Below are 15,419 nucleotides of genomic sequence, written 5' to 3'. Positions count from 1 at the left end.
CCAGTGTAAGTCTTGTGTTCATTGGTCAGCTAACTACAGTAAGAGCATTGAACACGTTCATTGGTACGAAACCAACACTGAATAGACAATAGGTGCAGGACTAAGCCATTCGACCCTTCGAGCCAGCATTCAATGTGATCATGGCTGATCATCCACAATCAGTACCCTGTTCTTGCCTTCTCCCCATATCCTCTGAATCCGCTATCTTTAATAGCCCTATCTAGCTCTCTTGAAAGTATCCAGAGAACTGGCCTCCACCGCCCTCCGAGGCAGAGAATTCCACAGACTTACAACTGTGTGAAAAAGTGGTTCCTTATCTCCGTTCTAAATGCCTTACCCCTTATTCTTAAACTGTGGTCCCTGGTTCTGGACTCCTTCAAAATCGGGAACATGTTTCCTGCCTCTAGCATGTCCAAACCCTTAATAATTTTATATGCTTCAATAAGGTACCCTATCATCCTTTTAAATTCCAGAGTATATAAAGTGTGCACTTTAGAGAAAAATCAAGAGGGGGAAAAAGAGGAATGAAATAGATCTGATGTGTATGCCAATGGAGTTGAACTATAATATTAAAAAATATTTCTCATGAGTTTGCATGCAGATGCTCGAAGAAGGTAAAGAAATGAGGGGAATGAGTTGTGATCTTGGAATATAAATGAATTACTGGAGAGGATGTATTTGATCTTAAAGTGCATTAATTTGGATAAAACCCCATCACCTGACTAAATGCAATCTCAGACATTATGGGACTCTGGGGAAGAAATTGCAGAGATATTTGCATCACCTTTAGCCACAAGTGAAGTTCCCAAACACTAGAGTGAGGGTGACTGGAGTAATGTTGTGCTGTTATATAAGAGGGGCAGCAAGGACAAAACAGGAACTTAGAGCTTGACATCAGCAGTGGGTTAACTACTGAAGGAGATTCTGAGGGATAGGATCTAATTGCATTTGGATAGATGGACTGATTAGGGATAGTCAGCGTGGCTTTGTTTGCGGGAAATCCGAAATCTCAAAAATCAGAAAGTTTTTTTTCAAATGGTAACAAAGTGGATTGATGAGGCAGAGAAGGTGATGTAGACTAGGTGGCCATTTGTAAGGCCTTTGATATGTTGCACATGGTTGGCTAGCATGGAAGTTTAGATCACATGGGATTCAGGAAAAGCTAGCTAAATCAGTACTGTGACAGAGGGCCTTCCCTCTGCTGAGAGGGAGTGAGGGAGATAAGCATTAGACCGCCAGTGCCTTCTCACGAGGCAAAGATGAACTACGGCGAGAAGCCTGAGATCGCTACACCTCCTCCTTCAAATCTGGGACTGTGCTGAGGGATAAGTCTGAGATTGGCAGTGCCACAGCATGTGTGTACTGACAGCGAGGGACAGTGGCCCAATGTGGTCCTGGACTTCTTGTGAATAAAAATATCACATGAGTTCACCCTTCTGCAAATGTCCCTATGGTCACTGCCAACCTAGCATCATCGGCAATGCCAATACACAAAATTGGTTTGATGTAGGAAACAGGTCGCTTTGATGGTGGAAGGTCGCTTTTCAGACTGGAGACCAGCGTCTAGTGGTGTGCCTCAGGAATTAGTGCTGGGACCAATGTTGTTTGTGATTTTTTTTAAATAATTTGCATGAGAATGTAAAAGGTCAGTAAATTTACAAATGGCATTAATAGAAGAGTTATCATAGACAGTGTAGAACGTTGTCAAAAATTACAATGGGGTTTGGATCAGCTAGGTATGTGGGCTGAGGAATTGCAAAAGGCATCTAAATCAGACAAGTGCAAGGAGATGGGATATTATTTTGCAGTGTACAAGATGTTGGAGTATTGTGTGAAGTTTTGGTTCTTTGTTATAGGAAAGATGTCATTAAGTTGGAATGAATGGATTAAAAGGATCATGAGAATATTGCTCGGATTGCAGGTTATGGGTTACAGAGAGAAATTGGTCAGGTTAAGACTTTATTCCTTGGAGGGTGGGAGGCTGTGGGGTTGATGTTTTTGACCACAGAATATAAAATAGTACAGCACAGGATTAGATGCTGCAGCCCAAATGTCTTCTTCTTGCGTATGGAGTGCACAGCCTAAAGTTGTAGGACAACTTGTTCTATTTGATCTTAATTGATTGGCCCTAATGTCTATGCAGCACATTAAACTAATCATGGAGCTCATGATGCTCTGTATGTTAATACTGTCATTAACTGTATACTTTCCCCTTGCATTTAACCTCCCCCCCCAAAGTGCAACACCTTACACATGTGCAGATTAAACTCCATCTGCCATTTCTCTGCCCATATCTGTGTTTGACCTCTAACTGCTGCATCATTAGCCAGACTTCTTCACTGCCTGATACTCCAATTTTTGTGACTCCAAATATTTGCATATTATTTGCATCAATAAACCCATTTACATTTTCATCTAGGTCAATTATATATCACAAACAACAGAGGTTACAATATTTTCCTTGCGGAGCAGCATTGGACAAAGACTTAGACGCAGCATAACACCTTTCCACCACAAACCTCTGTCTTCATGGGAAGCTAGTTCTGAATCGACGTTGCTAAATCACCATTGATCCCAGATATCTGAACCCTCTGGATCAGTCTACCTTGTCATTTTCCTAATGTCAACAACATCCCTTCAATTATCTACAGTAACTCCCAAAAATCTTAATCAAATTTGTAAAATTTGACATGCCCCATCGAGACCATCAGCATCGTTCCGTAATGTGTCCGTTACCTTCCAAATACAAGTACGTCTTATCTCTGAATCCCATCTTAAACTTCCCTACCACTGATGTGAAGCTCACTAGCCTACAATTTCCTGAGTTACTTTTATAACATTGGCCTGTCCATGTTCTCCACAGATCCATAACCTGCTGAGTTACTCCAGCACTTTGTGTGTGTTTCTTTGCAAACTAGTATCTGCTGTTCCCTGGGTCTAAGAAATTATTTGGCTGCTATCCACTCCTCTGGGACCTTGCTTGTGAATAGAGAAGATACAGGGATCATTGTCTAGGACTGGCAGTCTTCTCTCTTGCCTCGCTCATTAATTTAGGTCAGATCCTATCAAGTCCAGGCGATCTATCCTTTTTGCATTTGCTCTTTTGCTAGTGGCTGTCCCACTTGGGCGACCTAATCTGCGAGTTTAGAAGGGTGGCTTTATCCTTCAAACTTGTGGCATGGTCAAGACATGGTCCTAGGAGGTCCTATGAGGTCACTGGAACTCTCCTTCATGCTCGAGGAAATTTCTCGAATACCAGTGGCCTCAGCTATTTTGAGGAAACATTTTCCGCGAGTACAATTTGGTCGGCATGGCTCTTTTTAACGCAGTGCAGGGGAGTGCGGTCGCTATTTGGTTACAGGCAGTCGAGGGCAACCGTAGGCAAGCTCCTTCGTAGACCTGGCATTCTGATTAGCTCATTGGAGTTTTCAGGACCAAGGAAGACCTACTGGTCTTACTTATAGGTAAAATGCCCGCTAAACCTTATTAAACTCCTTATAAGTGCCTCTACTCCTTCGCTCCCTCCTTCTCACCCCCCCCCCCCCCCCCCTCTCTCCCTTTCTCTCCCCATCTCCCCCCTTCTCTCCTCCTCCGCGCTCTCTAAAGGATTTACCGTTACTGTGCAGTCTTTTTACCTTCATCTTCATCGCGGGTGTGAATTTCAGACAGCCCTCCCCCGCATTCCTGGCCGTTGCTGTGTGTGTGTGTGTGTGTGTGTGTGTGTGTGCGTCGATCCAGCTCGCGGTTTCAACGCGGACGGTCAGTCCAAATCGAGGCTTTCCAGGCGTGTGCCCTCGAGCTGGAAGATCGAATACACTCTTCTTAACTCGCGATTAGGTCGCCCAAGTGGGACAGCCCCTTAAGGATCTATCCATAATGGTTTTCAACAGCGCCACAACTAACTGCTCTTACATATTCGTATTCTCCATCCTGATCTCAATGTCTTCCAAGTCCTTCTCTCTGATAAATACTGACGTCAAGTATTTATTTAGTAACTTACCTCCTTTATCTTTGAGTAGTCCTGCATCTCCATTTTTTTAGTGTATGTATAAAAGGTTTCAGATTCTCTTTAATACAACTTGCCAATGACATTCCAGGACCCCTCCTAACTCCTTGCTTCATTCTTTACTGTTTTCCTTCATCTTGCTGGACCATGCTGGTATTGAACTCTGAACAACTGGTCTCTAAATGACTCCCAAATGTCAGATGTGGACTTATCCAATAACAGCTGCTCCCAATTTACAGCCCTATGCTGAATATGATGCCTCGCCTCAATTCAGTGCTTTACCCCAAGGTCCATACGTAATGGATCAATTCACTTTTACTCAATGGATCAATTAACTTTTCTGTCCAAGGCATTGAATTGTTCATGAAGAACTCTTTTTCAATACTCACTTTTAATACCAAATATTTCGTACTGTTTCAGGATTTTATAACTCGGCGATGTTTGTGCCAAGATGAGGGATCCTGCAAACTTAAATGTGGGATGGTTTATCCTCAGATGTACAGTACCATCCTCGCATTTCATGTCTTGGAACAAATCAAAATGTCTGAATTCATGGTTCGAACGTTGCATCCACCGACCGGAATTATCTCTCCGTAAACCTATCAGCTGTTGCATTCCTTGCCCGGAATGCGATGTCCAGCACCAGGCAGCGGGGCCACTTCCAGGATTGATTGGTCCATGGGACACAATGACATGTATTTTATTGAAAATATAAATATCATTGGGGTTATCTGTTTAAAAAGAGGAACAGTGGAAGTATTTTAATATAATCATGTATGTTTTATTCCATAGTAATTATTAATCTTGGTATTCCACTGATGCAATATTATTATTTTTATCAAGTGATCATCATATCTAAATGTTACACTATTACTCAAGCAAATGAACAACTCTATTGCACATTTGGTGCAGTTATCAATATATACATCAATGATGATAGGTTGAATTTACTGTAATTAGGAGTCACAGGGGAAGGTGTAGTGGACAGGAGGGTGAAAGAGAATCTCAATAGATATGGAGGAGTGCATTGGTTTCCCATTTGATGGGGGTTTCTAAAGCTGATAGTGAGCATCACTATCGTTTAATGTTCTCCCACGAGTGGCAGCAACATCTCCATCTTCATAATTTTAGGAAGCCCATGAGAGTTCCTCCCAACCTTCCTTTTTACTAAAGTAGAGGTTGCAACGTTATGGATCTTTTTCAAATTCTCTTGACTGAAGTGTAAATTCCACAGGCTCAGAATGTAACTTTGCAAAAATTCCAAATTTTACAGACTCTCAAATCCTATCCATGATTCAGCCTTTTAAAAGTTGAATGGTAAACTTTATGGAAATCAGTGATTACACGTTTGTAAAATAAATGGAAATCAGTGGGAATTTTGGATTACTTGGGACGGGACAGCATTGTAGCTGAAAGCAAATGTGCACAGATTTTACACAGGAGCAGGGGTGGAGATAGGTTTCAAGGTCAGTTTATTGTCACATGTGCCAATTAAGGTACAGTGAAATTCGAATTACCATACAGCCATACTAACAAAAAAGCAACAAGACACACAACTACATAAAAGTTAACATAAACATCCACCACAACGGATTCTCCACATTCCTCACTGAGATGGAAGGCAATAAAGTCTAAGCTTCTTCCTCTTTATTCTCCCGCTGTCAGGGTAGTCGAACCATCCGTGTAGAGGTGGCTGAAACTCCTGCGGCTTGGAGCTCCCGAAGTCGGTCTCTCACCAGAGACCATGAGCTCCACAATGTTAAATTCAGCAGGCTCCCGCGGTAGAGGTCAGAGGTCGATCCCAGGCAAAGGGATTGCGAGCTCAACGATGGTAAATCTGCTGGCTCCCGAGGTGGAGCTCCTGAAGTCAGTCTAATATGAAGCGTACAAATTAGCCAGAAAAAGCAGCCTAGCAGAGGACTGGGAGAAATTCAGAGTCCAGCAGAGGAGGACAAAGGGCTTAATTAGGAAAGGGAAAATAGATTATGAAAGAAAACTGGCAGGGAACATAAAAACTGACTGGAAAAGCTTTTATAGATACGTGAAGAGAAAGAGATTAGTTAAAACAAATGTAGGTCCCTTGCAGTCAGAAACAGGCGAGTTGATCATGGGGAACAAGGACTTGGCGGACCAATTGAATAACTACTTTAGTTCCAACTTCACTAAGGAAGACATAAATAATCTGCCGGAAATAGCAGGGGACCGCAGGTCAAATGAGATGGAAGAACTGAGTGAAATCCAGGTTAGCCGGGAAGTGGTGTTAGGTAAATTGAATGGATTAAAGGTCGATAAATCCCCAGGGCCAAATAGGCTGCATCCCAGAGTACTTAAGGAAGTAGCTCCAGAAATAGTGGATGCATTATTGATAATTTTTCAAAACTCTTTAGATTCAGGAGTGGTCCCTGATGATTGGAGGGTAGCTAATGTAACACCACTTTTTAAAAAAAGGAGGGAGAGAGAAAACAGGCAATTACAGACCAGTTAGTCTAACATCGGTAGTGGGGTACTGCTAGAGTCAGTTATTAAAGATGGGTTAGCAGCACATTTGGAAAGTGGTGAAATCATTGGACAAATTCAGCATGGATTTACGAAAGGTAAATCATGTCTGACGAATCTTATAGAATTTTTCGAGGATGTAACTAGTAGAGTGGATAGGGGAGAACCAGTGGATGTGTTATATCTGGACTTTCAGAAGGCTTTCGACAAGGTCCCACATAAGAGATTAGTATACAAACTTAAAGCACATGGTATTGGGGGTTCATTATTGATGTGGATAGAGAACTGGCTGTCAAACAGGAAGCAAAGAGTAGGAGTAAATGGGTCCTTTTCAGAATGGCAGGCAGTGATTAGTGGGGTACCGCAAGGCTCAGTGCTGGGACCCCAGCTATTTACAATATATATTAATGATTTGGACGAAGAAATTGAATGCAACATCTCCAAGTTTGCAGATGACACTAAGTTGTGGGGCAGTGTTAGCTGTGAGGAGGATGCTAGGAGGCTGCAGGGTGACTTGGATAGGCTGGGTGAGTGGGCAAATGCATGGCAGATGCATTATAATGTGGATAAATGTGAGGTTATCCACTTTGGTGGCAAAAACAGGAAAGTAAACTATTATCTAAATGGTGGCCAATTAGGAAAAGGGGAGATGCAATGAGACCTAGGTGTCACGGTAAACCCAAGGGTTGGACAGGCTAGATGCAGGAAGATTGTTCCCGATGTTGGGGAAGTCCAGGACAAGGGGTCACAGCTTAAGCATAAGGGGGAAATCCTTTAAAACCGAGATGAGGAGAACTTTTTTTCACACAGAGAGTGGTGAATCTCTGGAACTCTCTGCCACAGAGGGTAGTTGAGGCCAGTTCATTGGCTATATTTAAGAGGGAGTTAGATGTGGCCCTTCTGTCCAAGGGGATCAGAGGTTATGGAGAGAAGGCAGGTACGGGATACTGAGTTGGATGATCAGCCATGATCATATTGAATGGCGGTGCAGGCTCGAAGGGCCGAATGGCCTACTCCTGCACCTAATTTCTATGTTTCTATGTTTCTATGTACACCAGTGATTAAAAGTAGGCATGAAGGTGCAGCAGGCAGTGAAAAAAGCAAATGGTATGTTAGCATTCATAGCAAAAGGATTTGAGAATAGGAGCAGGGAGGTTCTACTGCAGTTGTACAGGGTCTTGGTGAGACCACACCTGGAGTATTGCGTACAGTTTTGGTCTCCAAATCTGAGGAAGGACATTATTGCCATAGAGAAAATGGAGTGCAGAGAAGGTTCACCAGACTGATTCCTGGGATGTCAGGACTTTCATAAGAAGAAAGATTGGATAGACTCGGCTTGTACTCGCTAGAATTTAGAAGATTGAGGGGGGGATCTTATAGAAATGTACAAAATTCTTAATGGGTTGGACAGGCTAGATGCAGGAAGATTGTTCCAGATGTTGGGGAACTCCAGTACAAGGGGTCACAGCTTAAGGATAAGGGGGAAATCCTTTAGGACCGAGATGAGAAAAACATTTTTCGCACAGAGCGGTGAATCTCTGGAACTCCCTGCCACAGAAGGTAGTTGAGGCCAGTTCATTAGCTATATTTAAGAGGGAGTTACATGTGGCCCTTGTGGCTAAAGGGATCAGGGGGTATGGAGAGAAGGCAGGTACAGGATACCGAGTTGGATGATCAGCCATGATCATATTGAATGGTGGTGCAGGCTCGAAGGGCCGAATGGCCTACTCCTGCACCTATTTTTTACGTTTCTATCATGGCTGATCTATTATGTCAGCAATACTTCCCTGCAAACACCTAAATTCCAATTTTTATTTAATATCACTGCCCTGAATATGCTGGAGCATATACAGTATTCTTTTCTGTTGAAATACAGAATTTATTTTTCTAATCTTTGTCTTGAATGACCTGCAATAGGACAGCTCAGCCAGGGAAACATCATCCACATATCTAGCTTCTCAAACAAAATTAAAACTTCATATATTTCACTGAGATCATCTTACTATTAACTTCTGAACAATTCATGCCAAGCCTACTTACTTTGTTCTTGATGAACAAGCTCTATGGCATGCCAGAACCGAACATCTTCAACACACACTGTGTTTTTTTCCCAATACCATGCTTGTAACATTTTTGGTTAACTTCTTGTGTGTTACCTTATTTGAGGAACTTACCTCATCTGAGAGCTCTCATGACCTAATGACTATGTTCAATTTCAGAAAAAGTAGAAACAAATTGATAGTGACTGGTGAACCAATGCACTTACTCTGGGTGAAAACAGACTGAAGTAAAGCAACCAAGACTCCGAACACCAGACCAGGAGGCATTTTGCTGTGGACCATCATAGCCTCATTTCACAGATTCCTTCTCTTACCCTGTAATAGCGAAACAAATAGTTTTACATGACATACAAAAACTATCAAGGATGCATTTTCAGCCCCTTACTATAACCCTTATGCATTCACGCCTACATAGCCAAATTCTGGTTTAACTCCACTTACAAGAACCTCAAAAAATTATGAGACAAGAGTGCAGGAAGGAGATAGAGAGCTTAGAAGCATGGTGTCAAAATAACAACTCTATCACAATGTCAGCAAGCCAAGGAGCATGTCATCAATTTCAGAAGGCAAGGTAGAGTACACACCCCAGTCTACATCATTGGTGCTAAAGTGGACACAAAGTACTGGAGTAACTCAGCGAGTTATGCAGCATCTCTGGAAGACATGAATAGATGATAATTTGGGCCAGTGTCTGAAGAAAAGTCTTGACCTGAAACATCATCTATCCATGTCCTCTAGAGATGTTGCCTGAACAGCTGAGTTACTCCAGCACTATATGTCCTTTTTGTAAACAAGTATCTGCAATTCTTGTGTCTATATTGCTGATGTGGAGATGGCCATTGTATTTGTGTCGGCTGGATCATATTCATGTATGGCATGATTTGCCTGGATAGCAAAAAAAAAATTCAACTGTACCTCATGTGGCAACATCAATGTAAATCCAGATTGGGGAAACTACCCGAGGTAAATCAAAGGCCCCTTCCCTCAAACTGTGAAGGTAAAGTAATGAGATTAATCTGTTTTGCAAATTATTTCTTCATTCCACTTTGTGAACTGAAACAGTCCAAACTGTTTCAGTGAGATATGCCCTCACTTCCTTTCATGACGTGAATGAACATTACACAACCTCGTTTCCTACAAAATAACTGAAAGAGGAACCAAAAAAGGAACTGTTATTTGCGAAATAGACAAAATACAGTTAAAAAACATTTTTCACCAAGTATTTTTTATTTTACACTGATCAGAAACAGATCTATTTATGTATCTAAGGATATAAAATCACTGGGATGGGCATTTTCATATTGTTGACCTGTGCATTGATCATATCTACTTGGTAGCATTAGTTCAGTGGATTGAATATTAGTAGATCTCACAGACATTTTGCAAAGAATCAACTTGACAAGACGATCTAGTGAACAAGCATTTCACTACACCTCTGGTGTATGTGACCAATAAGTAACCTTTGAAACTTTGAAGCATTGATATGAAAACCAGAGCCAGTGGGCCAGGTGAGAGCAAGACACTCTGGGAATAAGGCCTCATACTTCTCTGGTCCTCCAATATACAACTAACACATGCCCTTGCAAGAAGTAGACGTGGCTCATCTCAGACTGATGCCGAGATAACTCTGTGATTCCATAAAATGCCATTTGATTGTGAAATATGCTTTGCACTATTGCAACTGCCATTCCTGAGGCTTATGTCTGTCACTTCACAATTATTAATTGAACCATAGTCTGCCAGGAAGTAAACATTCAGACACGGGGATGTGTGAGTTATGATACATTTTGATTTACTTCCAAGGAAATGTGAGGTTCTTATGTGGCACTAACAATACAGGCAGCATAATCCTATATCCAGAATTAATTGGCACAATTGAACAGATATTGATCCATGCTCTTAAATGTTCATTTTTTTCACCACATCTTCACTATTGCTGCACTATTCTACCCATTATTGATTTGTTATGGTAGCACTGGCATCAGACTTCTCCTAGTGTATGTCGGTATCTAGCATCCACGACTGACACTGAAAATATAAGGGAACAGATGAATTGGGAGAATATTATTTTCACCCTTCATGCTTAGTTGGACATTGGTTATTCTTCATTTATCATGTCGGACTTGAATCTAAAGGCCATTGCTTAACAACACTGGTGCAAACTTTGTTGCATGAACTGTAGTTGTTCAAATCTCTCCTGGGCATCTTGAGATGGTCAAAGTACACCAACCTTATAGGTAATCTATAAAGTGCACATTATCAGTTGTGCCCTATTGAAAGACTTTTACCAGCTGATTTGCATCCAGTTAATGAATAGGTACGAGTCGTCGAGAATGTTTAATTGTCCTATGTACTGATGCGGACCAATGAAATTTTCACTTGCAGCTACATAACGGGTCTCTAAACATAGAACTCAATAGATAACATAATAAAATACAAAACAGTTCAACCAATAAAAAAAACAATATTAATGCAAAACAAAAACAAAAATCCAAAGTCCCCAGTGCAACCCAGACCGTACATAGTTCATGTTTAGTTGGTGTTCGTTAAGTTCAGTAACCCAATGGTTGTTGGGTAGAAGCTGTTCCTGAACTTGGAGATCACAGTGTACAGACTCCTAAACCATCTTACCAATGGCAGGAGTGAAGTTAGAGCATGGTCAGGATGGTGTGGGGTCATGATAATACTGGCTGCCTGGTTGAGGTCCTGCTTCCAAGATATCCCTTCATTGGGGAGGTCAATACCCACAATGAACTGAGCACAGTTCCCCAATTGTTGTAATCATCTTTGTCCCTGGGGATTCAAATTGGTGAACCAGGCCATGATGAAACTATTCAATTTGTTCTCTACCACATAACTGTAGAAGTTCAAGAGTGTGTTGGTCGACATACCAAATCCCCTCAATCTTCAAAGGAAGTAGAGGCATTGATAGGCTTTTTTACAGTTGCATCACTGTTCTGGGTCCAGGACAGATCTTCAGAGATATACACGCCCAGGAACTTGAAATTGTTGACCCTCTCCTCCACCGACCCGTCGATGAAGGTAAGTTTATGACTCTTGGCCTACCTATTCCAAAGACACCAATCAGCTCCTTGGTCATACTGACATTGAGAGCAAAGTTATTGTTCTGGTAACATACAATTGATCTTCCTCTTATACGTTAAATCATCATTATCCATAATTCGCCCATTAATGGTGGTATTGTCAGCAAATTTAAAGATGCAATTGGAATTGAGTCCTGATACAAAGTCATCCCTAGCCTTTGTCCAACCATCTGTCTTTCACATAACCTACTCACTTGCGTTCACCTATGACTGGCCGTGCTCTGTCCTAACCCTTCTCTATCCAGGAAGGCTGCCTGACCTGCTGAGTTTCTCCAGCATTTTGTGTCTATCTCCTAGTTATCTGCCCATGTCATATCTGAAGTGGAGAACATCTTTCTCCCTGAATTATGGGTTCTCCTCCACCATAGTTGATAGAGCCTTCAACCATTTCTCATTTGTATTTTTGATCTTCTGCTCTCAACCCTCTTCTGGATTAGTTCTGATAGTCTTCAATTTCTATTCCACATTCATCCTATGTAATGTCTGCCTCGTTCACCAAGATTCCTCCAGCAGACACATCTTCCCCTCAGCTTTCAACATGCTGAAGCGGCTGCTCTCTGGGGACTGCTTCTCTGTCCTCACCATATCATGCACATTCCCATGCCACAGCAGGACATCCAACACTCATATTTTAATTTCTTCCTTTCACTTCACATAAGAACCAAGTCAAAGTACAATTCACCTGCACTTTTCACAATCCAATGCGCTGCATAGGATCATTGTTGTCTTATATACAATGGAGCAAGCAACTCCATGTTTGGAGTCTGCGTTGGGACATTCTTGAGTTTTTAGTGGCCTGCCACCTTTATTCGCCATTCTAGTTCTCCCTCTGAATTCTCTCTCTTTATCATATGTTACTGTCATAATGAGACCCAATAAAAATTTGAGGAAGAACACATAATCTTCTACCTGAGCACATTGCAGCCTTTGGGACACAATATCAAAAGTAAGCCTGAGCTAATGTGCTTTCACTGCTTTCAGCAGATCTGACAATTCTGCTGCAACAATCAAGAGTGTTTTATCTTCACATTTGCCAAAGCAGGATAATGACATTCTTAAGGGCCTGTCCCACCTATGCGACTTTCTCGGCGACTGCCGGCACTCGTCATAGGTGGCCGAACATGTTCAACCTGTTGAAAATTCAGCGGCGACCAGAAAGACGCTACAACTCTTTGGGTGACTTGGAGACGTCTCATGATCTTAGAGGTGACCCCTGGCGACCCGTGTCACCCGCAACATGTCTCCAGGGTGTTGCCAGTATGGTCGTGAATAGTATCCAAGTCACCCAAAGAGTCGTAATGTCTTTCTGCTCACAGCTGAATTTTCAACATGTTGAAAATTTTCGGCGACCTATGACGAGTGCTGGCAGTCGCCGAAAAAGTCGTGTAAGTGGGACAAGCCCTTTACTTGCAGAAGTATAAACGGTTTGTAAACACAATACTCAATAGATAATATAATAAACAAACATGAAATAAAATAAGTTCTATAAACAAAATGTAGATCATCCACCTGTAACATTTGCTTTTTTTTCCCCCAAATGTCTTGTGTTAAGTCAATGCCAGCTAGGAAAGTGCAGGGCACGTATAACTTAAAACTAAGAAATCATGAAGAAATTTTAAAATATAGCAATGACTGAACTAAATATTTATCCTTCTGTATCTAATTTTTCTAAGGATACTGGTTTACTTGGTCAGGAATCTGCTATCTAATATTTTATATTCTCACTCTTTGTTTGTTTTTCCGTGCAATAATTTTGTTAAATTGGAACTCAATCAAATCATTGATCTAAATTAGCAGCAGGAATGTGACGGCCATGAAACTTTGAATATTACTAGAGCATTGTTGTGGTAATCAGAAAGACGTAATGGGATCCAAAATTAAGATGTTACTATTAATAACTATTACAGAGTCAAATCGCAGATGGCAGTTATGAAATTGAGCAAAACACTCTTTTCTAAGGTTTTAGGGGAAAGGAAATAAAACAACATAAACAAAAACAGAAAATGCTGGTAATACTCTGCCGGTCCGACGAGAGAAACAGTTCATATTTAAGTGCAGAACCATTTCGACAGACCCGTCTAAATTTCTCTTTCCACAGATGCTGCCTGACCTGGTGCGTGTTTGCAGCATTTTCTATTCCTTGTATTCCCAACATTTACAATATTCAGTTCATCTGACCATGGGATAGTTGATTATTGAAATGTGTCATATTCAACAGAAGAAGTGGTTGAAAGAATAACAGATAAAAAAGATATAAGATATTTGAACATTATATTCAGATTAAGATTTCACTTGTGGATGGTGAATCCATTATCTGAATTGTGACTGAAGTTAGATTGCCTACCTTGTGGGAAGAGTCTGGTGAAGACGCAGAGACTGAGCAGTAAAACTCCTAGTACGGCGACACACATTAAACTGAGGTCCCCAGTCTCACTCTGCACGATGATTGATCTTATCTCTTGTGAAACAGTTAGCCACATGGGCTTCCTCTTCCTTTCCAGCTGTTACATAAAGCGTAGTCACGGGGAGAGAACAGATCAGATCCCATGGTAAGGTAGAGAGAGAGGACACAATTCTTGCCAGATTTGAGAGAATGCAAAGTAACAGCTTGTATAAGAATAAGGAACACCTGGAATGAATCATCTCATTGTTTGTTCAACTACATCAATAAAGAATCAATTAAACTGGAAATAGCGACTGGAGGATTTGATTTTTTTATCGTCTGTGTAAGTGCACTCCTAACTGCCTGTGTAGTAATGTCTACAGAAGGTTGGACATTGGAAAAGTTTGAAATTGCCATTACACAGTGTTTAGTTTTGGTCACCCTGCTATTCAGAAGATATCAATAAGCTAGAAAGAATGCACAAAATATTTACAAGGGTGTTGCTAAGGCATATGGGACTGAGTTTTAGGAAGAGTGTTGTCCAAGTTGGAACTTTATTCCATGGAGCAGAAGACAGGGGGATAAATTTATAGAAGTTTATAAAATTATGAAAAGCATTGATAGGGTTGATGCATGCAGCAGTTTTTCCCATCATTGGGAATCAACACCAAAGGGCATTTAAGATGAGAGGAGATAAATTTAACAGGAACCTGAATGGCAGCATGTTTACACTGAGAGTAGACTGTTGTACAAGAGATACAATGCATTCAGAAAGTATTCAGACCCCTTCATTTTTTCCACATTCTCTCGTCTCAGTCCTGAAATCTCCACTCAAAGCATTTTTTTGCCTTTCTACAGTTTTGTGAATTTAAGAATGGTGGACATCATCTCACACTGTAATTTAACTGTGGTCTCAGTAATATCCTGGCAAATGTACTCTGTATCCTTTTTATTAATGTGGATCCTTTCTGGACACCTTGCTCAGTACTGCACAGACTCTTACCATTGTGTGGTAATCGGTGCTCATGCAAACTGTATGACCTCTTATATAACATGTGCATTGCTCTAAATTCTGTCATCAAAGTTATTTTGTACAACTGCATAAAATAAAATTCAAAGCATAAGCTTTTAATGCAATAAGATATTTATAAGTTTTATTTTAATATATTACATGCAAAAACAACAGAAGCTCTCGTAGAATCAAAATCAACACAATACTGAGTTTATTTTATGTTTTAGTTTAGTTCATTATTGTCACATGCATCAAGGTACAGTGAAAAACTTTAGTTTGCATGATATGCAGAATAAAATATTGCATTTAATTGCAATTAAGTTATCCACAGTGTGCTGTTAAAGGATAAATTGCAAGA

The 15,419-nt window shown here is 40.9% G+C and overlaps 1 protein-coding gene across 6 annotated transcripts in view; it reads right to left on the bottom strand.

Annotated features, from left to right (window-relative positions):
• The window catches only part of LOC129701489 (uncharacterized), a 95,477-nt gene extending 80,368 nt beyond the window's left edge, over nt 1-15,109 (bottom strand). For 4 of the 6 annotated variants that reach the window (XM_055642705.1, XM_055642713.1, XM_055642712.1 and 1 more), the window contains exons 1-4: nt 14,011-14,118; nt 9,478-11,628; nt 8,769-8,877; nt 4,396-4,737 (exon numbers count right to left, since the gene is read on the bottom strand). In XM_055642705.1, coding sequence (XP_055498680.1) covers nt 4,396-4,737; nt 8,769-8,847 — 421 coding nt within the window. In that variant the 5' untranslated portion in view covers nt 8,848-8,877; nt 9,478-11,628; nt 14,011-14,118. Of the gene's footprint in view, nt 1-4,395; nt 4,738-8,768; nt 8,878-9,477; nt 11,629-14,010 lie in introns of all 6 variants that reach the window. The other 2 variants (XM_055642706.1, XM_055642710.1) reach the window with 2 other exon arrangements.
• Between the last annotated feature and the right edge of the window lie 310 nt (nt 15,110-15,419).

This window comes from Leucoraja erinacea, chromosome 11 (assembly GCF_028641065.1).
Source record: "Leucoraja erinacea ecotype New England chromosome 11, Leri_hhj_1, whole genome shotgun sequence".
NCBI classification, from domain to species: Eukaryota; Metazoa; Chordata; class Chondrichthyes; order Rajiformes; family Rajidae; genus Leucoraja; species Leucoraja erinaceus.
Note: the sequence above shows the minus strand (reverse complement) of the source record. Positions and strands in the feature narration are given on the sequence as shown.